The sequence below is a fragment of the Notolepis coatsorum genome (genome assembly GCF_963971535.1).
Source record: "Notolepis coatsorum genome assembly, chromosome: 16".
Lineage (NCBI taxonomy): Eukaryota > Metazoa > Chordata > Actinopteri > Aulopiformes > Paralepididae > Notolepis > Notolepis coatsorum.
In genome coordinates this window covers 64,970,423-64,998,057 of record NC_140180.1, presented here as the reverse complement: position 1 = coordinate 64,998,057, position 27,635 = coordinate 64,970,423, and the positions used below count along the sequence as shown (strand labels likewise).

The following is a 27,635-nucleotide window of genomic DNA, read 5'->3' as shown; positions in this document are numbered from 1 at the left end:
TTTGAGCGACCCACATCACAATATCCTCTCTAAAGGTTTATCGTTTGTCCAGGCTCGGAAAGCGGACTCCTTTACTACCAAAGTTGAGTTATTTAAGTTTTTTAGAAACATTAAGTTAAAAGCATTTTATGCCAGAGGTTGTGATAAGATAACTCAATATGTTACTAATGAAAATGTGCCTATAAGTGATGATGTTGATGAAAGGCCAGAAACAGAGCCTGATACCCTTTGTTCCAAAAGAAAGGTATTTAAACCACGCAGCGTGTTTACCCCTCATCTCAACCCACCCTCAGTGGAGACATTCTGCAGATTGGTACAACTTGATGTCCTTAAATTATGTGAAACCAGTCACAAAGCCCATCTTTACCCTAATTTATTAGAATCAGAGTCAGCAGCTCTCAAGGATCTCATTAAGAACGATGATTTAATTTTTAGGAAAGCCGATAAAGGTTCTGGAATCGTGCTCCAAAATAAGAGTTCGTATGTATCCGAGATCAATAGACAATTGAACGATATTGAGGTTTATACCCTTTTAAATACAGACCCAGTATTTAAATTTTCCGCGGAAATTAAGACTACCCTTAAAAGCCTTAGATTGGCAGAGGTGATTACAGAAAATGAATTTAAGTTTATGTTCGTAGAGTACCCGGTTACGCCTATTATTTACACTTTACCGAAGATCCATAAGGATCTGGTTAACCCTCCTGGTCGACCGATCGTCTCCGGTATAGGTTCCGCTACAGAAAAAATCTCGCAATTTGTTGACTCGCATATTAAGGATTTGGCCTCTTCTCAGCGTGGTTATTTGAAAGACACTACTACTTTTTTGAACAAACTTTCGACCTGTAATATTAGTCCTTTGGACCTATTAGTTACCATAGACGTAGTCAGTTTATACCCCAGCATTCCACATGCTGACGCGCTGGACGCACTGAGTTTTTATCTAAACTCGAGAGAGGAATTACTCCCCTCCACAGAAGCGCTAGTTAATCTAGCCGACCTAGTACTGACTCTGAATTATTTTAGATTCCAAGATAAATACTACTTGCAAAACAGAGGCCTCAGCATGGGCTCCCCAGCCGCTGTGAACCTAGCCAATCTGTACATGTCCAAGTATGAGTCTGACCACATTTTTAATAATAACCCGTTTGAGAAATTCGTCAAATCCTATATGCGATATATCGATGATATGTTCTTTATTTGGTCTGGTACATTGTCTGATCTTGATGCCTTCTTCGAGTACCTGAACACCTGCAGAGAAACTATAAAGTTTACATTAAAGTCCGATATACATACTCTACCTTTCCTAGATGTTTTGATCAAGAAAGCCCCAGATGGTATTTCTTTACATACAGAGGTCTTCAAAAAGGAGACAGACCGTAACTCGTTCTTACATTATTCCAGTTACCACACTCCTGCCTTGAAAAATAGTCTACCTTTCAGCCAAATACTCCGTTATAGGAGAATTTGCGACACGAAGATAGATTTACGGCACAAGCAGAAGTTCTAAGAAGCAGTTTTCATGACAGAGGCTATAGTGTCGATTTGACACGTAAAGCCCTGAATAAAACCAATCTGATCGATAGGGCCTCGTTGTTTATCCCCAAAAAGAAAACACAGACAAAGTATCTTTCGTGTCCACTTTTAGCCCCATTACGAGAGGCATACGGAGCATTGTCAATAAATATTGGCATATTCTACAGTCGGATCCAATAATAGGGACAGCGTTTCAACATTCGCCTAATTACTTTTATAAAAGACAAGCGAATTTATCCAACCTATTCGTTAAAACCGACTTGCCCGTAAGGAAACCTACACATTTTTTGTCGAATATCCCTGATGGAAATTTTCCTTGTCAAGCCTGTGTACAGTGTCAAGGCATGATCAAAGAGAAATTTTACACGCACCCGAAAACGAACAAAATAAAGGGCGTATCACGTGTAATTCATCCAATCTTGTGTATCTACTAAAATGCCTGTGTGATTTTTCTTATGTGGGGAAGACAACCAGAGCCTTTAAAACAAGAATCAGTGAACATAAGTGTTCAGTGAGAAATTCAGATATAAAGTCGTCAGTAGCTAGACACTTTTCCAGGTGTAAACATACCGTTAACGATCTCAGATACATGGGACTTGAGTTAGTCCACAGGCCCGCGAGAGGGGGAGACAGACACAAGTTACTGTTACAACGGGAATGTTATTATATTCACCTGTTTGATTGCATAGAACCTAGAGGAATGAATGAAGAAAACGTTTTAACCTGTTTCCTTTAAGTACCTTTTATCTATAAGATTATGGTTTAATCCAAGTGGTTGTTTTCATGTAAGAGGTATGTTTATCCTTTGATGCTTAATAGAAAATAGAAAAAAGAAAAAAGTATGTAAATAAGTATAGGGGCTCAATTAGCCCTATCAACTACGGGCATGTTAAGTTTCTGGTATAGTAATGTAATGCAATTTTTGCTTTTACTTCTGTTTTTTTATGTCTTTTATATATGTTGTATATTTGTATAATTTGTATTTACTAATAGACTCTATTTTGTCATTGAGGACCAATAGACTCAGGCACACCTGCGCCGTGATGTCATTTCCTGCCAAGTCATTAACCACCTGTGTATATAAACATGATCTTGACTGCAAGTGCACTGCAAGCTATAACACTGACGAAGGAATATGTAATTCCGAAACATGTTTGTTTCAGGCTGCCATTACATTTTGAACCTGGGAGTGCTGGTCTGGCTTCACTGCTTCTTTTATATAATACTTAATGGGATTTCAGCACCCAGTGTCGTATCTTGAGAGCGCGGTCTAACTTGACATTTGCCATCTGGACACATGCAATATGAATATGGAATATAGAAATGACCTTATTATGACCAATCAGGCCACATCTTCTCTTCTGGATTTAGTACCACCAGGCCTGCGCCCGTTACAGGGCAGCAAATACCGTGAATGAAATCTACTGTAAGTACAGTTACTTTTGTATAATGTCCATAGCTCTGCCATTTTTCACAAGATTGCGACATGTTTTTTTGTAGACGCTCACAGAAAGGTAAAAAAACAATATACATTGAGGTTTGTTCAACCCCTGAGATATAATCATGAAAATCACTGCAATATTTATTTTTCACGCCAGCCGGCTCCAGCTGGGTAGTGTAGTTTTATGACATTTTGATGTCCATCGAAAGCCTTGGGTCTCTTCTTTCTTAGGACTACAATGATTGCATGACAGTGCCATTTCCTCATGTCTAAATCATCCGGTTTCCGATGCAATGCGCTGAGATTTTTATAAACTTTCGATAATAACACTTAAAATCATTGGTAAACAAACCTAGTGCTGAAAATATACACCTTGACTGATGTTTTGATAGGGTTAGGGTCTTTACTCTTGGCTACATTTGAAAAAGAAACGCAACATTAATTAATACAGACTGTATTGATCTATTTATCACGTGAAATATATCTGCCTGATATTAGGCCGATCAGGCTTTTAAGGGGTTAAGGCCATTGCCGGTAAATTACCACTTTATATCACAATGATGCTGGAATGGAACTATGGTCCCTATTTAACTCACTCATACTCCCTTGAGCACTGGTCTGAACTAGGAAAGTCAGCCTTTTGTTTTAATGCCCCAGCTTCTTGGAATGATCTTCAACACACACTAAAAATGTACTTGCCACTAACTTAATACATTTTCTTAATTTTATTTCCTCACCTGTGTTTTATCCTTTTTATTCAATGTGTAGTTATTTTACTGATTTCTTTCATTGTATTTATCTGTGTTTTGACCATTTCTCTTATGATGTCGCTTGTCAAGTCAAGTCAAGTCAGTTTTATTTGTATAGCACATTTACAAATGACTAAAAGCCAAACCAAAGTGCTTCACATGATAAAAACACATACAATGCAATAAAGAATACACTAAAATTACAGAAAAAGGTATTGTACAGTACAGTACATTTAAGAAAGCAAGGGCAAAGAGCAATATAAAAGAGACAAGAAAATTGGATAAAAAGTCCAGAGTAACAGCGGACGTCATATGTAAATGCTAGGCTAACTCTGGTCAAAGGCCAGGGAAAAGAGGTGTGTTTTGAGCAATGATTTAAAAACCTCTAGGCTCTGGGCAGATCTTATGTGGGGGGAGGCTGTTCCAGAGTTGGGAGGCAGCAGCAGCGAAGGCTCTATCTCCCCTAGTTTTGAGCCTGGTCCTAGGCACCTCCAGCAGCAGCTGGTCAGCAGACCTTAGGGCTCTGGATGGGGTGGATGCAGGAGCTCAGCTAAATACAGTGGAGCCAGCTTGTAATCTCGACATCATTGTAAATGAGGGCAACCCTGAATGATCTTCGAGATTAACCCCTTAACAGGCGGGCACATTTTGCATAAAACGCCTGTCGATTGCATACCCAAAACATTTGTGTGAATGTAATAGAGAAAGAGAGGTTTGAACACACTGAAATAAAATATTTGCTCCTTACTTTTGTGTTGATTTTTTGCCAGATGCCTGTTTTTGGGTTCCAGCTGAGAGGTAGGAGCTGGAAAACATAACGGTTCCATAGCCTGAAGTCTTATAGTAATACAGGTCCACAGTTTATAAAAATCTGACGGAAAATGTGTGTTTTACAACGGTTCTTGTAATGTGTGTACCGCAATAATTCAGCATGATTATCCAAAATGGCTGTCCGCTTCCATTCATTCAGTGAAGTGAGCGAGTCAAAACAAAGAACTTGTTGGTCTTCTTCTGCCCCTTTCGCTCGTCTCGGATTTCGGAGCAGTGTGTGTGTACTGGTATACTGGCATACTGTGGGTTTTCTACCTGCACTGTGTATCTGTAATTTGGTTTGGTGCACATATTTCTCTCTGCATGTTTATACGGTGTTGTACGTGCATTTCTAAAATGTTCTGTGTACTGTGTGTATTTGTGTTCATGCATGTGCTTTTGTATTTTTCCCTGTGTGTGTGTCTGTGTGTGTGTGTGTGTGTGTCTTAGTTGGACCGGTTTAAGGAGCCCCCAGCGTTCGGGCCCATGTGTGACCTGCTGTGGGCCGACCCCCTGGAAGACTTTGGCAACGAGAAAACCCAGGAGTACTTTGGCCACAACACAGTCAGAGGCTGTTCCTACTTCTATAGGTACCCTGCCACACACGCACACTCACACTACCACACAATACTACACACACACACACATGCAGTGGCGTCGCATGGGTAAAATAACAAACATTTAATTAATTAAAAATTTTCTATAAAAAAAATATTATTAAAGAAATATTTTATATATATATATATATATATATATATATATATATATATATATATATATATATATATATATAAACAATTGTTATATTTAAGCCAAATAATATTGTGCCAAAATAAAAATGCACACTAAATCAACAATCATTTGCATTAAACAAATAGATGGGTGCACCAGATTTAGCAAGAAGCTATCATTTAAATCTATAGTCCTATGTACTGTACTGTACATAGCTATTTAATCAGTGATTAGCCTCGCCCTCTAGCTGTATCTATTGTGATCACCAGATATCATCGTTATCACACTTTGCATGCTGACAATAGGCTTGTTCAAGATGGATTTCGGTTTGCCTCGACTAGTAGACGAGAGTAGCCGAGTGAAGCCGGGGGAGGAGTTAAGAGGGCGGACACTGCCGATTTCACGAGAGCCTCTCGCCTAGTCCCGCGCGGCAGATACGCTTTCACGTCACCACACACACATTACACACCTGTCCAGCTCATTATAATGCGATGGCCGTGTGCAAAATTAGATCAGATTCAAATGTACAGCACACCATATACTGCTACAGTGGAATATACTATTCATATACCATAATGTATACCATCTTGTTGCGCGCTCCTGGCCGCACGCACACACAACACACTGCTGTATCATGTATGTGTGTGTGTGTGTGTGTCTGACAGCTTGAAGTTTATCATGATGGTATGATGATAAGTTGATAACGCATAACATAATAAAGTTTTCAATCAATCAAACGTCTCATAACTCCCTGGCTGTCACATGGCTGGTGACTGACAACTTTTCTGAGCCAATAGGCGCTTTGCGCGACCGTAGCAAGTCGCTTCCCAGCCGGGAGCAGCCGGCTGAGAGGTACTGTGGAGCCTCGCTCTGAATGCTGCGCGCGGCTCGCTCCCGCGGGAGTTCCGCGCCTCGCCTAGTCAGATTTTCAGAGCAAATCGGACAACATTCTAACCGTCATGCAACGCGCTTGGCGAGGCCGTAGTAAAACCTGCGCAGATCTGCGTCCGCCTATCCCATCTTGAACAAGCCTATTGGCTCTACTACTACTAGCTAGGCTAGCTAGCAAAGGCGATTTTAATGTGATTTGATTGGTCTAGAATTTCTGGGGCAGGCTGGCAGGCAGTGGAAGCCACATCACAGTGGAATCCCTACTGTCAACAGACTGTATACCTGATGAACATCATAGCTATTGTAACCGAGGAATAGTCCGCCTATACTTTTACACTATAGTAATATAAAATCACGGGAGACTTGATACGTTATCATCAACAAAACGGGGTTTCCTTTATTTAATTTACAGTTGAATGTGACTGTGTGTTAACTTGTGAAATGTTAATTGTGTGTATTGAGCCATATATTGTACCCATTCTGCAATATGTTAATAAAGTTTTCAATCAATCAATCAAACAATGCTGTTTGTTTACACAGTCACATAACGTTAGATTAGCTAGCAAGCAAGCTATGCAGTACCGTAGGCTTACCTTGTCAATGGACCTGGACAGATTTGTTAAATCAGAATATCCAGTGGTGTGGTGGTCCAGGAAAAGTCCTGTGGCCGCTTTGTCGAAAATAAACCTCTTGAATCTTGAAATATCTCCAACAAAACCTCCTCTGTTAGCCGAACCATGTAGCCATTCAGTTCGCTTGTAGTTATCAACATTAAAAGTGCATTGTCCCTTCCCAGCTCTTGCCTGGTGAATGCAGCGCTGTGGTGTCTGCCTTCCTCTTGCTTTGATCGCTGCAGGCATGACCCCCCGCATTTCACTCTATGCTTGTATGCCGTGACAAATAAAACTCTTGACTTGACTTGATGAGCAATTGTTGTTCAAAAGTCAATTTGGTGAAATCATTTAGTAGGAGATAGTCAACAATATCTCCGGCGTCCCCTTCCTCCATTCTTAATCTTATTGTTGTTTTATTGCAATGCTATCTACTAGAGAATTCGAACGTGGCCGCGAGGCGATGACGTTGTCACATTTAGCTTTTAATGTGATTTGATTGGTCTTGAACTTCTGGCCCAGCACGCCCAAGGCTGAGGCAGACAGAGCCTTTTGGAATCCCAACCTACCAGGCTGCTGGGCCGTTAAGACCAACCCCATTGAATTAAGCTCGAATCTGATTGGCTAATAATATGGTAAGGGACGCCAGAAAAAGACAACCAGGCCTGGCTTCAAAGCCTCCAATGTCAATCAAAATAATGCTACCAGCAGACTGCTGGCAGCAGTGTACCTGGGCTCAGTGCGCTGCCTCAGTGTTAGAGAGAGTGGGCGCAGTTTCGCTCGTTCGGTTAATTTATCCAGGAGGGAGACAATTATTATAACACAGAGATGAAAAATAATGATTTTTTTAATATTGTAAACTATAAAAAAAATATATATATATAAATATTTTTGTATTTTCTTTTTTTCTTTTTTGTATTTTTTTTTAGTGTTCATATTTTTGGGGACGTTTGGCTTCCCTTGGCTGCCATGAATATTCGCCACTGCACACATGTACACACTACCACACACGCACACACACACACATGCATGCACACACGCACAGACTACCACACACTACCACACACACTCCCATACACACACTCACACTACCACACATCCACTACCCCACACACACACACTACCGGCACACACATACACGCACACACACACACGCACACACACACACACACACACACACACACACACACACACACACACACACACACACACACACACACACACACACACACACACACACACACACACACACACACACACACACACACACACACACACAACTAAACTTGTAAACTATAAATATATATATATATATCATCTTTTTTTATTTTTTTTATTTTTTTTTACTGTTCATATTTTTGGGGAAGCTTGGCTTCCCTTGGCTTCCATGAATATTCGCCACTGCACACATGTACACACACGCACACACACACATTACCACACACTACCACACTACAACACACAGAAACACACACACACTACCACACAGAAACACACACACACACTACCACACATGCACACACACACATGCACACACACAGCCCCCCCCCACACACACACACTACCACGCACACACACACACACACACACACTACCACACACACACACACACACACTACCACACACATACACACTGCCACACACACTACCACACACACACATACACAGACTACCACACACACACACTGCCACACACACTACCACGCACACACACACAAGCACTACCACAGAAACACACACTACCACACATGCTACCCCACACACACACACTAACACACACACACACACACACTACCACGCACACACACGCACTACTACGCACACACACACACTACCACACACACAGACTACCACACACTACCACACACACTTGCATACACACACACACACTCACACTACCACACACACACTACCACACATACACTACCCCACACACACACTACCACACACATACACTACCACTCACACACACACACACTATCACACACACACACAATACGGGGCGACAGTGGCTCGGGAGGTAGAGCAGTCGTCTGGCAATCCGGAGGTTCCCGGTTCGATTCCCGCTCCTCCCGGGCAGCGTGCCGATGTGTCCTTGAGCAAGACACTTAACCCCTAATTGCTTCCGATGAGCAGGTCGGCACCTTGCATGGTTGCCTCCGCCGTCGGTGTGTGAATGTGTGAGTGAATGGGTAAAGTGTGAGTAACAAATTGTAAAGCGCTTTGGATAAAAGCACTATATAAAAAAGCAGCCATTTACAATATCACACACGCTACCACACACACACAAACACATACACAGAGAGACACTACTGCACACACACACACATGCACACACACACACAGCCCCCCCCCCCCCACACACACACACTACCACGCACACACACACACACACACTACCACACACACACACACACTACCACACACATACACACTGCCACACACACTACCACACACACACACTGCCACACACACTACCACGCACACACACAAGCACTACCACAGAAACACACACACACACACACACACTGCCGCACACACACACACTAACACACACACACTACCACGCACACACACGCACTACTACGCACACACACACAGACTACCACACACACTTGCATACACACACACACACACACTCACACTACCACACATACACTACCCCACACACACACTACCACACACATACACTACCACTCACACACACACACACACTATCACACACACAATAAGGGGTGACAGTGGCTCGGGAGGTAGAGCAGTCGTCTGGCAATCCGGAGGTTCCTGGTTCGATTCCCGCTCCTCCCGGGCAGCGTGTCGATATGTCCTTGAGCAAGACACTTAACCCCTAATTGCTCCCGATGAGCAGGTCGGCACATTGCATGGTTGCCTCTGCCGTCGGTGTGTGAATGTGTGAGTGAATGGGTAAAGTGTGAGTAACAAATTGTAAAGCGCTTTGGATAAAAGCACTATATAAAAAAGCAGCCATTTACAATACCACACACACACACTACCACACATGCTACCACGCACACACACTACCACACACACTCCCATACACACGCACACACACACACACACACACACACTACTGCACACACACACTACTGCACACATGCTACCACACACACACACACACACACACACTGTGTGTCACATTATATTCGAATATCGAATTCAATTTAGAATGTACATAAAAACACCAGATTCTAACATGAACGGAGAAATTAGATTTTTTTTTAAATGACTGTGCCTTTAAGACGGCATGGTGGGTTTTGCGACATACTGCCATAAAGTGTTGTTGTTGCCCGCCCGGCAGAGTGTTTGAACGTCATATCTTGTACACAATATTGGCGACGAGGATTATGGATTCTTTACTCTCACATCTCTCTCCATTCCTCACCCTGCCTGGCGTGCCACCAATTCTGTGGATTCACTGGCTGGAATCTTTTCGACACGTTCATAATAGCCGCCGGGCTAGCCGATGTTAACGACGTGAAGAAGGGAGCCCTGCTAATATGAGGGACGACAGATTTTTCGGACTCTCGGAAATGCACATAATTATGGGGATTGTATCACACTGCTGTGTGGAGTCTGGACATTTATCTGCTCCACAGAACGTGATGCTCCGGCAGATTGTTTTTCGTCAACGACGACAGCAGGCGGGTGAGTCGGTCCACGCTGACCTACACATATTCCAAATAATTACTGGTCATGGTTATTTTTAGTCTTACAATTAGGGATGTTCGATATTGGCTTTTTTACCGATACCGATATACCGATATTGTCCAACTCTTAATTTCCGATACCGATATCAACCGATATCAACCGATACCGATATATGCGGGTTTCCCCCCCCCCAAAAAACTGAATAATTTCAGGTAATTAACATTACATATCTCTTGTCGTGGAATTAACACAACATTATGCATACTTTTAACAATAAATAAAATCAGAATTTGTTCTTACTTGCTTGCCTGGGTAAATAAAGGTTAAATAAATGTAATGTAAAATGTTTTTTTTAAAGATTACTTTTTTCGCGTTTATCGCTTTTTTCTACTGGGCAGTCCAGTAGAGAGAGAGAGAGAGGAGGAACGGGAGACCGAGTGGGGGGAAGACATTCGGCAAATAACGACGGGTTCGGGAATCGAACCCGGGTCGGCCGTGCCGCGACTCAGCGCGTTATGTGGTTCGCCACTGGGGCGCCCTTAACCCTTTTCCCGCCAATAACGTCGTACGACGGGTTTCAAGTTCATGCGAATTCTGCCAATAACGGCGTACGACGTGATTCTGATCATAATTTCATATTTTTGCCATGGTATTCATATTCCACTCACGGAGCCTTGTCAGATGCTGATGGACTCAGCACAACTCTGCAACGCTTCAATACTGCCACCTGGTGGCTGATCGGCGAGTTGCCAAACCGGAAATGCCCGTTGCAGCTCGGTCCGTCCCCTAATTCCGTCCGGCCACTCGTTTTAGCGTCCCGGGACTCAATACACACACCGTGGATATGGATCTTTGCCATAACTCAATAATCTACATTATTTGGGCGTGTATTAGTAATATACAAACCGGAAATGGATCGCCTAGATCCCCACCACATAACTGGGATCTGTTTGCTTCACTCTCATCGCCCAACGGTACGAGGAGACTGACGTGAGTTTCAGCGTTTTTGTTTATCATTTTCGATACAAACTGCTCTGATCAATATATCACCCATACTACATGACTACTAACGACTATCACGGAATTATAAACACCCCCCCCCCCCCTCCGTTCATCCGCGCATGATCAGTCATAACCCTTAGGACCATGTACAGTTGAAATTTTTAATATAGCATCGATCGGTATCAAACTGCTTTTGATGATCTAATATATGCATTTGTGCCTACTGTATATCTCACGTTCTGGGAAATACTGCAGAAAACGATAAAAACATATTTATACTCTAGACGGTATTTTCGTATGAATGTGTGAATGAAAAAGTAAAACGTTCCTACATCCTGAACGATAGGTAATCGATGTTGAATGGGCCATAGTAATGTCAATTTAGCAATACAATTTAAAAAGTTATAGCCCTGCAAAGAAGGTGAACATCTCAATAGACTCACAGTACTGGCAGAGAATGGTATAAGATGATCAAAGTGGTGGCAGGGAATGGGTTAAAGACCTTTTTTGATGCTGAAATTCGAATTCGAATTCGAACTCGTCTACAATTCTGCAATGAATATTGAATTAGATTTTTTGTAAAGTGACAGTCCTAACACACACACACTACCACACACACACACACACTACCATACACATACACATACACACTATCACACACAATGCCACACACACATACACACACACACACACAAACTACCACATACACTACCACACACACACACACACACACACACACTATCACACTATCACTATCACTATCACACACACACACACACACACACACTACCACGCACACACACTACCCGGCCCCGACACACACTACCACATACATACACATGGGTCCGGATGGCAAAATTCTGTACTGTATCTATAAAAAACCCTGTAAATCATCTGCCCTTTATTCATTTGCTTAGATTATTAGTACACTTGATCTCAAGAAGGTGCTGAATGAGCTCAGTGGCTTTTAGTCAATGTTAGCATGGTGTTATTCACCGTCAAAGATGGAAAAGAAAACAAATAATAATAATAATTTATATTCTCCTTTGGTTCATTGCAATTTACTCAAGCATAGTAAAAGACACAATATTCCTGATACTGGGAATACATTTCCTGAGGTCCATAGATGTCCATAGATACCAAGAACATGCAAATGGACCTTGTACAAGTGGAGCAATCTTCCATTTACTTGGGTATGTAATTTTCAGAAAATATGGCTAGGGCTTAAGAGGTTAAGTAAATATTCTATACTCTAAATAGTCTATTTAAATACTTGAATAAGTCAAGTGTATGTGTATTGTGTATGTGTATTGATCTCCATGGGGAAATTCAGGTGTCATAGCAGCATGGGGGACTGGCTGTCTTTTGATGACAGGCCTGTATGTTGGTGCAAGCCTGATAAGGTTGTGGTCTGACCTCCCTTATAGGCCCGTACGGTGAAGGCTGAGAAGTGGCTAGAAAACGATTATCGTTCCCACCTCGGCGAACTACACAATTCTCACTCTGGGCTAAAGATCTATTGGTGTAGATTTAGGAATAAAAAGTTCTCCATTTACAATCCTGCCCATTTTGCGCAATCATAATTTTAAAGTCGGGACTACCGTAGATCTTTCCTCGCGAATGGATACTTGTTCACAGCGTAGTTTTATTTGACGTAATTGGTGCGAGTTCGGTCACGTATCTTGCGCTCGACCAATAGCAGCTCTCTTTGTTGCGAGGATACGGCCGTCGGGCGACAACAAATATGACATCCACACCACAGAGTAACGTTACATCAGAAGAGGACGAAAATGGACACATTCTAAAGTTTGCAAAAAGGTTTCTAAACAATGTTATATGCATCTCATGTCCGTTCAGAAAGAAAGTGTACAAGATTTTACACACACAGTGGGATAGATATAGAAACTGCATTGAATGGTGGCTTAACCTACCAGGGCCCTATTCCCCGTACCTGGTTCAACTAAGTCGATCAAGAGTCCCATTATCCAGATTCAGTTAACCCGATGTTTGAAGCCGGGATTTTCCTGTTCCTCGAAGGTGGATTCAGTCTCGTTAACTCAAACCAGACTTGAGACCCAGGATAAGTGCGCGCGGCCGCTTCAGTTGAAAAGCCAGCACGTATCGATAGCAGAGATCCTGATTCTCTAACGGCATTGATTGATTAATTGATTTAAAACTTTATTAACATATTGCAGTACGGCTCAATCGCCTCGCCGACAAGTTAAATGCGTTATCTATAGGCTAATTTTAAGTCCCTCATTACCTCAATCAATCAGATTCTATTTCTTTAAACTTGCCTGCTGGATTGAATAATCAAATGAGATCTTGCTAGCGAAAATAATTAGTTAAACTGTTATACAGAATAACGATACGGCTCTCTTACCCATTGATTGATGTATGGTCGATCTTTTACTTATCTCCACTGTGGTGTAACGGTTTCTTCTTTTGACTTTCACGCAGACGGCCCGGGTTCGAAACCTAGTCTTTTCCTTCTTTTTGCAATGTAGGAATAATTCAATTTGGTGCACGTTGAGAGCTATATAAAGAATGACATCCTCAATGCATGTAGATTTATAATATTTTAACTTAAAACTAGGCTACTTTTGCGTATAATCATTAATATTATATTCCAAAAAATTATATTGGAGACGCGGGGTTTCGAACACCGGTCGCCCGGTTGCCAGGTTGAGCACTACCGCTGCGCCACTGTGCCAGACGTGATAAATTCATTGTTTATCCATGGAGGAGAGACCCGTGTTTAGAATATTCTTTCTTTTGAATGAAGTTTTATCTCTTTATTCTCAAATGCATTAATGTGACGTCAACGGCTCATTCAATTTCTCAAATCCGTCAAACAGCGCATCTCATCAGACATTTTAATCCCAGTTACAATATCACACAAAATCCACAATCCCCGCATAGACACTTATTAAAATAACCACATGCAGCGTGTATCGCGACTCCGAGCGCCGTATATGACGTGCATTATTTTATTTAGGACAAAGTAAATCTATAGGCTCAATATGATTTATTATCAGCATTTAGTTCTATTATTATACATTTCAAAAGCCCCCTCTAGGAAAACGAAGCACAGAAACGTAATTCAGAATGGTATAATGCAGATCCTAGACTGTGAGAATCATTTCAGGAAACGAGCTGTCACTTCTTTGCGGGGGCGTGGCCATGGTTCATCCGGCTAACTGAACTTAACCCTGCTCCCGACCAGGCTCAAACTTTTTGATCTGTTGTCATGGTGATTTAGACAATCGCGCGTCGGGGAATGGGAAGGTCCGGCTTAAGTCAGGCTTGACCGAAAGTTATCCGGCTAACTCAGTTATCCAGGTACGGGGAACGGGGCCCAGGCCAGAATCATACCATTGCAGAGACATACAAACATTGTTTAGAGATCGATTTTGCCAATGTTCCTGGAGATCCTGGTTTTCACGCAACTTGCGTTTTATCGACAAAAAGCGCCTGGATACAGCTGAGAAACAACGTGTTCTGCAGCTCAAGATGTGGATACACTATTTGATGCTGTGCTGAGAGACAGTTTAGCTGTGTTTTTGTTTATATAACTAGTATTCTAGTTTTCTTCAGATACTGTATGCCATCTAGTTTTATTGTTTACAGTGAAGTTTATGTAGCTCTGCTAGTTCATAATGATGTTTAAAGTATGTTAGCTTTCAGAACAAATGCTTGTGTTACCCTCACATGGTAACTAGATGGCATACAGTATCTGAAGAAAACTAGAATGCTAGTTATGTAAACAAAAACACAGCTAAACTGTCTCTCAGCACAGCATCAAATAGTATATTTTTCATATTAGTGTAGCTAGTAGGGGTGTAAAGGTACACGTATCCGTACCAAACCGTTTCTGTATGTTAACCACTAATTGTGGACTAACCGGGAGTTGTTTTTTTCACAATCTAAAAAAAAATATTAACAAGTCGATTATTAATTTCAATATAGAATATTCGTTGACAACCAAGTACAATAAGTTACTGCACACTACATCACCCCTGAGTGGAACATGGAAAGCCAAACTTTCCCCCACTGTACCGGATACCCGTACCGAACCGTGACTTCAAAACCGAGGTACGTACCGAACCGTGGTTCTGTATCATAATGGCTCCGCTCGGCATCACTACTGCACTGTACCTCGCACGTGCACGCGCACTGAATAAAGACCACAATGTACCTTTATATCCCAATATTCGTCTGACCACACCCCTATCAGCTTACCTACATAAGCAGGGGTGGGGCCACTTACTCGCCTCCTTCTTCGCTTTCACCACAAGGAAGTGCCTTCGGTAGATCCCCACTTGACGATGTTGTTAGTAGGAGAAAGTTGGAAAACAAGAGATACGTTGACATCATATCTTTATTTTCTCTCTCACTATATTCGAGAAAATACGGCGATATTGTCTTCGTACTGGAGTGTCTGGAAGATGATGATCATTCTACACCTCCGCCGGTTTTTTCGTATTGGGAGTTCACGCCGCTACATGCCTCCCAACTGCAGTCCTCCTTGCTGCGGCTGGATGGGGTAAAACCCTCCAGCGACACAGCTGGACTGTAGGACGCACCGCCGTTGTGAGAAGCGGTGGGTTCCAGGTTTGGTGAGTAATGTTTGCTTGCGAGCACCACTTGTCTGTTAGTGCTATGGGGGCTAGCTGACAATGTTTACGAAAACCGGCCCCAGATTAGGGTCCTTTGTTCAGCCTTTTTAGGCGATGGCGGAGGATCTTGGTTTGAAGCCCATTATAGCAACTAGTGGGCCACGACCAGTAGAACTGGTGATCCCAGGATCTCTGGACGCGTGGGTACTTCTCTGTCACCGCATAGGCCCCGTCTTTCATATGCAAATGAGAGTATACCCTAAACGAGGAAATGTGGGCATGGATGATCGTTATCGGAAAATCCATGTTCAAGTCGGCTACAGCCCAGATGGGACTTGTGCTGGCTCCGCCGGATGTATGGTAAAATCACCGTTGTAAAACTGTGTTAACATCTCGTTTCTCTTCTCTCTTAAAAGGTGAGGAGGGTTTCAGAACGGCGGCCTGTCTGAGTGTGGCTTGTTATATCGTTGTGTACAAGTTCAGGTGATAGCTGCTTAGCTTGCGTGCTAGTTGTGGCCTACCTGTTAGCCAGTCAGCTGTTAGCTGCAGGCGCTAGCCTGTTGTGTCACTAGGCTAGGTAACGTTAGCTTGCTGCTATCGGCCGAGAGCAGCCGTTAGCTTAATGCTACACTGTTGAACGTTCTGAGACTATAACATGCTTTAAACACTCTGACTACGACGTCATCTTTGACAGAGGATGTTAGTCGAACCTACCCTGAGGCCGGCCGGCGAGGACTGCGTCAACAAGGGGAACCGTAGCGGCGGGATGGAGCGGCGATGCTGCCCATGTCGACAACACAGGAATGCTGTGTTACTATCGGTGCCTTGTTAGAGACTGCAGTTTCGCTTGATCTGCGCTCACGGTAGGACGGGTCTTGACCAGACCTTGAACACTTCTTCTTTCTTTCCCTTCTAAATGTTTTGTAAATAACGATGTTTTCCAAAACGAGTGTTGCTGCACTACATTTAGGATACGATGCGAGTTATGTGTGAATTGTCTTGTCACTGGTATTTAGCTTCTCCATGCAAATCGGGTTGTTTGTTACAGATGTGAAAATGATCTGGTTTGTTATGTTGAGAAACATCATGTGTGTTTATGTACCGTGTACTCACAACTAAGGGGGTTAAACTAACCTATAAAGCTATGCTTAGTGACATATGAGTGAAGAATGAATTCTTTTATCAGCCTGTAATGACAATGAACAGTGTGTTCACATATTAACAGGTTACCTGTTCGACTGGCCGTATTAAGGGTAAAGTAGGAGGGGTGTTTTCCCCCCGGTTCCCTGGGGACTTCCTCACCCTCCTCTCAGACATGTTGTTACAATATATTGTGTCACTGTGTGGTGGGATACGATGTAACCCTTAGCTTGATTGCTGAGGTTGTGCTAAAACTGCTTGAGGAACTGTATTTTCCTAAAAGAAAAGATTGTTTGGTCACTTTTCGTGTGTGCTTAGCAAGGCCTGTGGCCGATACTAATCGAGAATTATGTATTCTCTCATTATGAAAAACGGCATTCCTTTGTAGAGTGTTTTTGCCATTTTTTGTAGGTGATAATGGGTTGTGTGTGTCGTGTGACCTACAACTGGGTTGGGTTGGCCACAGAAGCACATGTGTAAGTCTGGTACCAGGGCTCTTGAGAGGGCCCTCTCTATTCTGTGTTTTTTCCTTAGTAAAAATCAGATAGCAGGTTAGCACATGCGCTGTGTGAAGCTGTTAGACGCTTCATGGAGCTGACTATGACTGCGTCATACTCTTTTTTTGTCATTACATCGTATCATGGGTGTGGGGTCGTAAAGGGGTGAACTGGTAATCCTTTTCTCCCCTTCTTTGATGGGCAGGGGTTAAAACCTTAAAACCTCCTGTTCGGCACGTTACAGGGTAAGAGGGGGGGGGGGGGGGGAGTTTCCTGGTCCCACGCCCTGGAATATTGGGCGTGTGCACTGCAGAAATTCCCCCGCCATAGAGTATGTCACTGTGCGCGTCTCTGTTGGTAGGACTTCCGTGAACTGTTCGGGTCCATATGATGGATCTGTTTCGGGGGGTGGTCAGGGCTCCTCCTCACGAAGCTCCTATTCGGGCCTTCTGTGAGTTAGGACTCTCCTTCCATGTGAGGGAGCCTCCTCAGAGTGCAGAGCCTCCTCCTCAGATTGTCAAGGTGAGTGGAACCTCAAAAAGGAGTCCTACTCTATTGTGTGTGTATTCGATTCAATTCGATTGAGTGTGTATGGGTTCAGTGCCTCCTCCCCGGAGAGCCCTAAAACCAAAATTTTACATGGCTCAAGGTTGCAATATGTTCTTTTCAATCTGTACAGCTCGCGTGGGAAGTCTCTCTGGGGATTTCCGTCTCCTCCCTATAGGAGGGTGGTGGGATGTAAAAATGTAAAAAAAAAAATACCCCCGGCTGTGTAGACTGGGATACATGCTGTTGGTGCTTCCTTCTTTTCTATTAAAAAGAGTTGGAGTTAGGAAGCATCACACCCCTCTTGTCGTTCCCCTGGGCGCCTTGGGGATTCAATGACAGGTCTAAATAGCCTGTTCATTGATGTGGTTGTGTCCCGACGCACGCATAGTGCTAGCTCGGGGTGTTCTGTTGAAGATCAGGCGAATGACTGGCACGCCTTGGTTGCTTGAGGTTAAAACAGCGTTTTTATAAAGCAACTGGGATGGAGGTTTTTCCTCTTCCGATGACCTGTGTTGGTTGTCGACGGATTCTCGTTCATATCTGGGGGATGATGACGGAATGGATCTGAACATATGTAGAGGGGTCTCACGCCCTGGGGGTGGGCCACCGGGCGCGGTTCGCATCGAACGTCTGGGTGGCGCCTTCTTTTCATGTTTAAGATCAACACGCATATCTGCCCCTTCTCCTGGAGTAGGCATGTCGGTGTGGTTAGGGCACGGGACTGGTTCTGGTCACGCTGGTCCGGATCAGTTAAACCCGTTGTCCTCCGGGGATGCCGATCTGCTGTTCTGGTACCCTGAGGGACTTGGGCTTTTTTCAGGGGGAAAAATGCCAGGTCGGTCCGGGTGTCACAGGGTTAAGCGCTATGGAGACCCTGGTTGGGTACATTTTGTACTCTGCACTGTCGTAATGGCTTACGGCCATGCCAACCTGTACACGCTCGATCTCGTCATCTCGGCCGCTACGCAGGTTGGTCCTGGTTAGTACTTGGTTGGGAGACCGCCTGGGAATACCAAGTACGGTGTGCTTGGGGCTGGTTCTCCATTCTTTTCGCTCCTCTCTCACGCATGGCGAAGAGGGGCCTGTTGGGGTGGTCTTTGACCTCCTCTGGTGGCTGTGCTTCCCGTATCGCCGGGCCCGGTCCGAAGTAATGTTTCGTCGACCCGTAGGCCTGGGATAACCCTTTTTTGAAAACTGAAACACTTGTACTGCGGTATAGCCAGTGTGTACCCGCAGGTGTGTTTTGGAGTTTTTTCTTGAGGGGTTATAGGAACAACCACCGCATTGGGTAACGACAAGGTGGTTGATTCCCTGGTGTGTTGGAGCAGTGTCAACTCCCGGGTTCATGACGTCTGCACGTTCATGACATCTGCCAATCATGTCAGCCTTCTCTGCCTCAACCCCTCTGCGTGGGTTTTTTTTAAATGGAGGCTTGGTCATGCAACAACGCCAGCATACACCCTTCCGCCGGGGGGGCTGTTCTCAGCTAACTCCTTTGGCGCCTGTCTCGTCCGCAGTGCTCCAGGCTCAGGTTACAGCCTGTTGCCTGGTTTTCCCCGGTGCGCTGCCTGCTTCCGTTGGTTAACCTTTTTTGTGTGCTTACGGCCATGCTGACTGCCTGTTTTGCAGGGTCAGTGTGCCAGGCGATGTGCTATTGGGGGGAAAGGGCCCGCTCTTGGAGGGGCCTTATCCGAATACGCTGGCGATGTGGGGGGCGGTGTCACTAAGTGACCGCCTGGTGGGGTCTTGATGCCTGGCGTCATTGACCTCTCCGGGCCCCCATTTTCCAGGGGATCCGGTCCCTTTAGTGGGTCTGGGTCTTCCTTCGCGCTCCGCTGCTACGGCCTTGCCACGGGGTGGGGTTTGCTCTTGACCCCGTGATTCTGGGGGCAGTAACCCTGTGCGTTGAGTTGCTTGAGTGCCTCTTCGCACGGTCGGGTCCGTCGCCCTCCCGGGAACCTCCAATAGGGGGGGTGCCCTCCATTAGGGGGGGTCGGGGGGGCTCGGTCCTCCCTGATCTGATGGTTGTGGGGGTCTCAGCGGGGTGTATTTGTCGGCCGATGGCTCTCGCTCGGCCTCCCTTGTGCAGTAGTGATGCCGAGCGGAGCCATTATGATACAGAACGATAGGTTATGACTATAACCAAGTTCTGTTAATAATGGTGACGCTCGGCATCAGACGCCGCTGCTGCCCTTGATCTCACCTTGTGGTGAAAGCTTGGGAAGGAGGCGAGTATGTGGCCCCACCCCTGCTTATGTAGGTAAGCTGATAGGGGTGTGGTCAGACGAATATTGGGATATAAAGGTACATTGTGGTCTTTATTCAGTGCGCGTGCACGTGCGAGGTACAGTGCAGTAGTGATGCCGAGCGTCACCATTATTAACAGAACCATCGTTTTTGTGTACCGTTACACCCCTAGTAGCTAGGCTTAGGTGTCATCAGCCCTTGGCACCAACGTCCTCGCAACAAAGAGAGCTGCTATTGGTCGAGCGCAAGATACGTGACCAAACTCGCACCAATTACATCAAAAAAAACTACGCAGTGACCAAGTATCCATTCGCAAGGAAAGATCTAGTCCCGACTTTAAAATTACGATTGCGCAAAACGGGCAGGATTGTAAATGGAGAACTTTTTATTCCTAAATCTACACCAATATATCTTTCACCCAGAGTGAAAATTGCGTAGTCCGCCGAGGTGGGAACGGGCCTTCACCTTACGGCCTATTAGTGGAGGGATGGCAGTAGAGCTGTATACATCCGTTACATTAGCATACAGCAGGTCCAGTGTCTTGTTATCCCCTGTTTTGCAGGTCACATACTGGGTGAAGTTGGTCAGGTTTTGTATAGCTTGACGTGGTTGAAGTCACCATTAATCATGATGAATGCATCGGGGTGTTTCATCTGTAATCCCGCGACCGTGAAGTGAATTCATATTTTCTTCCGAAATAGCATCCCATGGTGGTCCAGCAGAAGGGGAGGGACTTTGCCTCTATGGGACGCTGGTGCTAGGATGTAATTAGCAGTAAGTGGATACCAGGCTCAATAAAGAGAGACGGTTCCTACAGCATACAAGATCCAATAAGCTTTATTAGGATTTGTACAAGATACAGACAATTTTGTTTACATACCCCCCCCCCCCCTCCCCCCCACACACACACACACACATGTACATATACACACAGTTCTGTTTCAGCATGAAACGATATCCCACAATCCCTAGGGAGACTGCACGGTTCTGTTGCTATGACGACTGGCGACTACTGCCAGATATGGAGTGATATTAAGATACAGTCAGAGAAAGAGGGAGAGAAACATGTGGGTGGGGGGTAGAGGGAGAGAGAGATGGAAAAATGGAGGAATGTAAAGAAGAGAGAGAGAGAGGGCTTTCACATAAAAGATAGATGTACTGTAGGTGTAGTCTTTGTTGCATGTGGATATAACAACAGAGAAGTCTGTGTTTGTTTCAGTGTCACGCAAAGCACAGGACATAAACCTGGGAAAAGGGCTACAGAGTGAACACAAGGAATAATCTATCTTTAGTAGGAACTGCATCAGTCAACATGCTGGCATTATCTGCTCCGACACGCTACTAGAACAACCTCCATCAACCATGTTTGTGTTCCGGGCTGCTTGGCGTCAACGATGCCTCCTGCTGGTCAAATCTCACATGATGTTTAGATGAGGCCTCGTAGACTGCTCCATCCCCAACACACTGAAATACATCTCCATCCATTTTGTTCTACAGAAACTTCAAAGGGAAAAGCCTTCCCTGTTTTCTACATTGTTTTTCTTTCTAGAGATTTCTGTAGGATATGTTTTGAATGATATTTCTGTTGCTTCCTTTTCTTTCTTTTTTACTTCCCCGTTCTCTCTATATCTCTCTCTCCTCTCCCCCCACTCTCTTATCTCCCCTCCCCCTCTCTCCCTCTCTTTCTCTCTCTCACTTCTCCCCTCCCTATCTCTCATATTGTCCTCTCTCTCTCTTTCTCTCTCTCTCTCTCTCCTTATCTCTCTCTGTATCTCTCTCTCATCTCCCCCTCTCTCCTCCCCCCCTGTCTATCTCTCTTCACCCTATATCTCTCTCCCCTTCTTTCTGTCATCTCTCTCTATTCTCCTCTCCCGCTCTCTTCCCCCCCTCTCTCTCCCCCCTCTCTCTAGTTATCCAGCAGTGTGTGAGTTCCTACAGACAAACAACCTGCTGTCAATCATCAGAGCACATGAAGCACAGGATGCTGGGTAAGACACCCCCCCCCCCATTAGCTTAGCACAACTGAGCAGAAATGATTGATTGATCATTTTCCTCTATTAGAAAGATCTAACAGAATTTCAATTCAATCTGTTTTGATTTCTAATATATTACACAGCTCTCTGCAATGGATTCTAATATTGTAGAAATACTAAGATACTGAGAGACCACGTTATTGTACCTGGTATTGGTATGATTTGTGATACTTGCCTTAGTGGTGGTTTATACCTAATTCATCATTCTCATAGTATAAAGGTGAATGTCATTCAATTTCAAAATGTACATACTGTATGTTATACTGGTGGCCAAAACATAATCAGGAACTATAGGAACTATGAGACCAATACTCTGTTATGTAATATGAATGTAAAGTGTGGGCTATAGGAACTATGAGACCAAGACTCTGTTATATAATATGAATGTAAAGTCTGGTCTATAGGAACCATGAGACCAAGATTCTGTTATGTAATATGAATATGAAGTCCCTCATTAAATGTTACGTCACATAGCCTATGTTTCCATGTCCCAAGTAGATGATGCAGTGTTGCTGTTTTTTCTTGAGACTGGTGTATGAATCCAGGGCAGCTAGTTGACAAGCTTTTTACCAAAACTCATTAAGGTTAATCTTTTCACATTGCATATTCTTTATTTTATTTTTTTTTTACAACGTTTTTTATTCAAAGATTACATTCACATGTATACAGTGTATACAGATGATGTCACATGCTCTTTGTTTTTTCTTTTTTTTTCTTATTGAATATCCCCATTGCATATTCTTTTATTTAGACATAAAACATGTAGCTTATTATTATTTATTATGATTATGATTATTATATCATGTGGTCAATCTTTGTTCTATCCCACCTTATTATGACAACTGATAGCTAGGCACGGCGGGGCAGGCGTTCCACTTATGAAAATAGTTGTAGTTAGGATATTATTACCTACAAGCTCACCCCCACAGAATTAACCACATCATCAAAACATCACACCCCTTGACTTCCGGCTTCAACATGGACGGTCGCATTTTACGTAGCTCCCGTAACCAACGCAACAGAGCAACAACAACAAAGTACTTTGCGCATTTTCTACTTTCCCTCCTGTGGATTATGGATTTGTACCTGAATTCACAACTCAAGCAGCAACTCCAGACAGAAGTGGAGGATAGCGAAAACGTAAAACAGCAGTCCCATTGCGACTTCTATTTGTTAACGGGCTCGGAGAGGAAGCATCCAGCCTTCGGAGCCACGACCATCCACACAGTACTTACTGCAAATCCGGAACGAAAGAAATTACCCCCGGCAGGCAAGTGTAATAAGAGATCAATGTTTTTATTATACCTGCTCATGTCGGGTGACATTCATCAGAACCCTGGTCCCGTAATGACACGGAACCAGAGACTACAGTCAAATCTGCTGATCCAAGAAGCAGCAGCCAGCACAACAGATCAACGGCTACCCACACATACTGCGGCTAACGACATGATCAACGGCAACATTCCTCCTCTGCCACCCCTGCAAAAGAACCCACGAGAGGCCACAGCGAGAGGGAAGGAACCGGGGTTCACAACCGAGGCGCCCAGCACGTCGCGGGGACAAAACAGCGAGGCATCGCTCCTCACACCGCGAGATCAACAGCATCCACGCAATTGACGCTTCAGCCAGCAGTTGCACCAGCCGACCAGCAAGCGGCGACATACCCTCACAGAAGCCCCAGCGGACTCGGCGAGTGGCTAAAGGGAGAGCGGCGCGGGACATCGAGACCACCAAGGACCCGACGGTTAGCTTGGCTGGCCCCGCCAAGGCCGCCATGCCAGCAAGTCTACCCGGGCCGAGGCCAGGACAAAAGGCACCCCCCCTCCCCCACAATGGAGTACAATCAGACATATCTGTAATCAACCAGCCCCCCCCCCCACATCGCGGGCCTTCACACAAAGGAATACAGACACCAGCAAAGGACAAAGCATCACCCCTCCCCCTCCCCACCCACGGCACAAACAGCAACAACGCCCCCCCTCCCCCCACCACAGGACAGGACACAATGGAACAGAGTTACCTCAACTGTGACGACATCAAACTTATTACAAGCAAAAATGGACTTCACATATTTCATCTGAATACAAATAGCCTGAGACCGAAACTGGCTGAAATCAAACAGTTGTTCTTAAACGGTAAGGCTAACATATTGTGTTTCACAGAAACAAAATTAGACTCATCTGTACAGGATCCAGAGATTGAAATTGAAAACTACTCAATAGTCAGGAGGGATAGGAACCAGTATGGAGGTGGCGTCTGTGTGTATATACACAAGGATACCAAATACATCAACCGTACTGACCTTAACCATGATGAAATTGAAACTGTTTGGATTGAAATCTTATTAGACAGGGCGAAACCGGTACTAGTAGGCACAATCTATAGACCACCAGAACAGAGTGGGTTTTATGACACACTTGATGGGTGTTTAGCTGGGGTGGAGGGGGTAGAAAAAATTCTTATTGGGGACTGGAACACGGATATGCTGCGTAAATCAGCACCCGTCTTCAAGGCCTTCAGTAGATTTTCTGACCTGCACGGTTTCAGCCAGCTAATCACACAACCCACAAGGGTATGCGATTCGACACAAACCACCATTGACCTCATTTTGACCTCTGACAAGTCCATGATCTCCAGTAAAGGGGTGATAGCATGCGGGTTAAGTGATCATTATATGATTTTCTGTACCCGCAAAAAGCTAAAACAGAAGGCCGGCTGTCACAAAACAGTCACATCTAGAGACCTCAAAACTTACTCTAGAGAGGCCTTTAACCTAGAACTGGGGAGCTTGGACTGGTCAGATGAGCTCAGTGGTACACAGGTTGAAGAAACATGGCTTGGATTCAAAACCAAATTCACAGCAATACTCAACAACATGGCACCGATAAGAACCACCAGGGTTAAAAATCGCGCTGAGGCATGGATGCACACTGAAATACTGGCCGCTATGAAAACCAGAGACAAAAAATGCTCTGAACTTCATAAAAGTCAGACAAAGCTTTCCAAAAGCTCAAACAGTGAACTCCAAGCCCACGTGGTTGAACTAAAAATCCAAAGAAACAGACTAAGAAATGACGTAAACACCATGATCAGAACCGCAAAAAGAAATTTCATCAACGACAAAACTGAGGAAAACAAAAACAAACCCCGCGAACTTTGGAAATTACTCAATAATCAACTAGGCTGCAGTAAAAAACTTAAAACCAGATTCTCAAACATAAACATAAAGACGGACAACACGCTCATCACAGACAAGCTGGATGTAGCCAATTACTTAAACATCTTCTTCACAAACAGCCACAACACTGGTAAACAAACTACCCTCCCACTCAGGGCATTATGGGGTAGAACACATAGTAGCATACTACAAAAACCTAGGGGTCCACAAAGACGACTTCAAACTTGAAATGGTAACAACCGATGAGGTACTCAAAAAATTGAGCGCCCTCCAACCTAACAAGGCCACTGGCCATGACAACATCCCCTCCAAATTCCTCAGAGACGCAGCAGCCGCCATCACCCCAGTCATCACACACATAATAAACCTCTCTATAAAACAGGGGCACGTCCCCAAGGACTTCAAAATTGCGAGAGTGACCCCTCTACACAAAAAGGGCAGCAAATTAGACCCAGGCAACTACCGCCCTGTTTCTATTCTTACCTCCATCTCGAAAGTCATGGAGAAAATAGTCTACGAACAGGTCGAAAAGTACCTGGCGGAAAAAAACCTAATCTACGAATTCCAATCTGGCTTCAGAACGTCCCACTCCACTGACACATGCCTCCTCTATTTGAACGACCACATCAAACAAGAGGTGGACGCTGGCAAATACTGCGGCATGGTCATGCTGGACCTACAAAAGGCCTTCGACACTGTCAATCACTCCATTCTAATGGACAAGCTAAAAGCAATTGGTTTTGATAGCCTATCAGTGAGCTGGATGCAATCCTACCTGGAGGGGAGAGAACAGATGGTAGAGGTAAACGGTACTCTATCCCCCCCCTCACAGTGAGCTGTGGTGTTCCACAAGGAAGCATACTAGGACCGCTACTCTTCCTAATTTATGCAAATGACATGTCGTCAGCCTGTGACTGCAACTTGTTCCTGTTTGCGGACGACTCAGCCCTGCTGGTCTCTGACAAGAACAAATTGCAGGTTGAAAAAACCCTCAGCACGGAACTAGGCAAAATCTGCATATGGCTCGCTGATAACAAACTATCATTACACATGGGCAAAACAGAGTCCATTCTCTTCGGTTCAAATAACAAACTCAGCAAGACCGACGGCTTCTCAGTTACAGTGGGTGACAATATTGTCACAAGGAAAGACGAAATTACCTACCTGGGTTCCATCCTAGAGGCAAATCTTTCCTGTGACAAAATGGCATCCAATGTAATAAAAAAAGTCAACCAACGAACTAGATTCTTGTACGGGATCTCCTCTCTGGTAAACAAGAATACCCTGAGGACTCTGGCAGGAGCACTCATTCAAGGATACTATGACTATGCGTGCACCTCATGGTACCAAAGCACCTCAAAGGCGCTTAAAACAAAATTACAAACATCACAAAACAAACTGGTCAGACTACTACTTGACCTGAACCCCAGAACCCACCTCACCCCTGCCCACTTTGCCAACCTAGGATGGCTTAGAGTAGACGACAGAGTACAGCAACTTGCAATGGGCCTGGTCTACAAGATACACTATACGACCGGGGTGCCCATGTACATGTCAAAATACTTCCCAAAGGTCAGTGAATACCACAACCACTACACCAGAGGAAGCTCAACAAATCATGTTAAACCCAGATTCGGCTCAAACAAGGGACTAAACACGTTTCGCAATTATGCCACAACAATGTGGAACGCCCTACCCAAAGCTGTAAAGGAATGTGAATCCCTGCCCACATTCAAAACCGCCCTTAAAGAGCACCTACGGGAGGCTGCAATTCGAAACTGGCCACCGTAAATGCCCAAAACCCCCACCACCTCCTAATAGACAGTCTCCTCCCCACCGCATGTATATATTCCCTCCCCGCCGGATGTATATTACCCTCCCACCCACCCACCCCCTCCTAATGTACAGTCCCCTCCCCATCATATGTATAT

The 27,635-nt window shown here is 44.4% G+C and overlaps 1 protein-coding gene across 2 annotated transcripts in view; it reads left to right on the top strand.

Annotated features, from left to right (window-relative positions):
* The window catches only part of ppp3cb (protein phosphatase 3, catalytic subunit, beta isozyme), a gene marked incomplete at both ends in the record, with an annotated part of 215,587 nt that overhangs the window by 161,556 nt on the left and 26,396 nt on the right, over nucleotides 1-27,635 (top strand). For both annotated transcript variants that reach the window (XM_084331763.1, XM_084331764.1), the window contains 2 exons: nucleotides 4,987-5,126; nucleotides 22,404-22,481. In XM_084331763.1, the coding sequence (XP_084187889.1) occupies nucleotides 4,987-5,126; nucleotides 22,404-22,481 (218 nt within the window). The remainder of the gene's footprint in view (nucleotides 1-4,986; nucleotides 5,127-22,403; nucleotides 22,482-27,635) is intronic.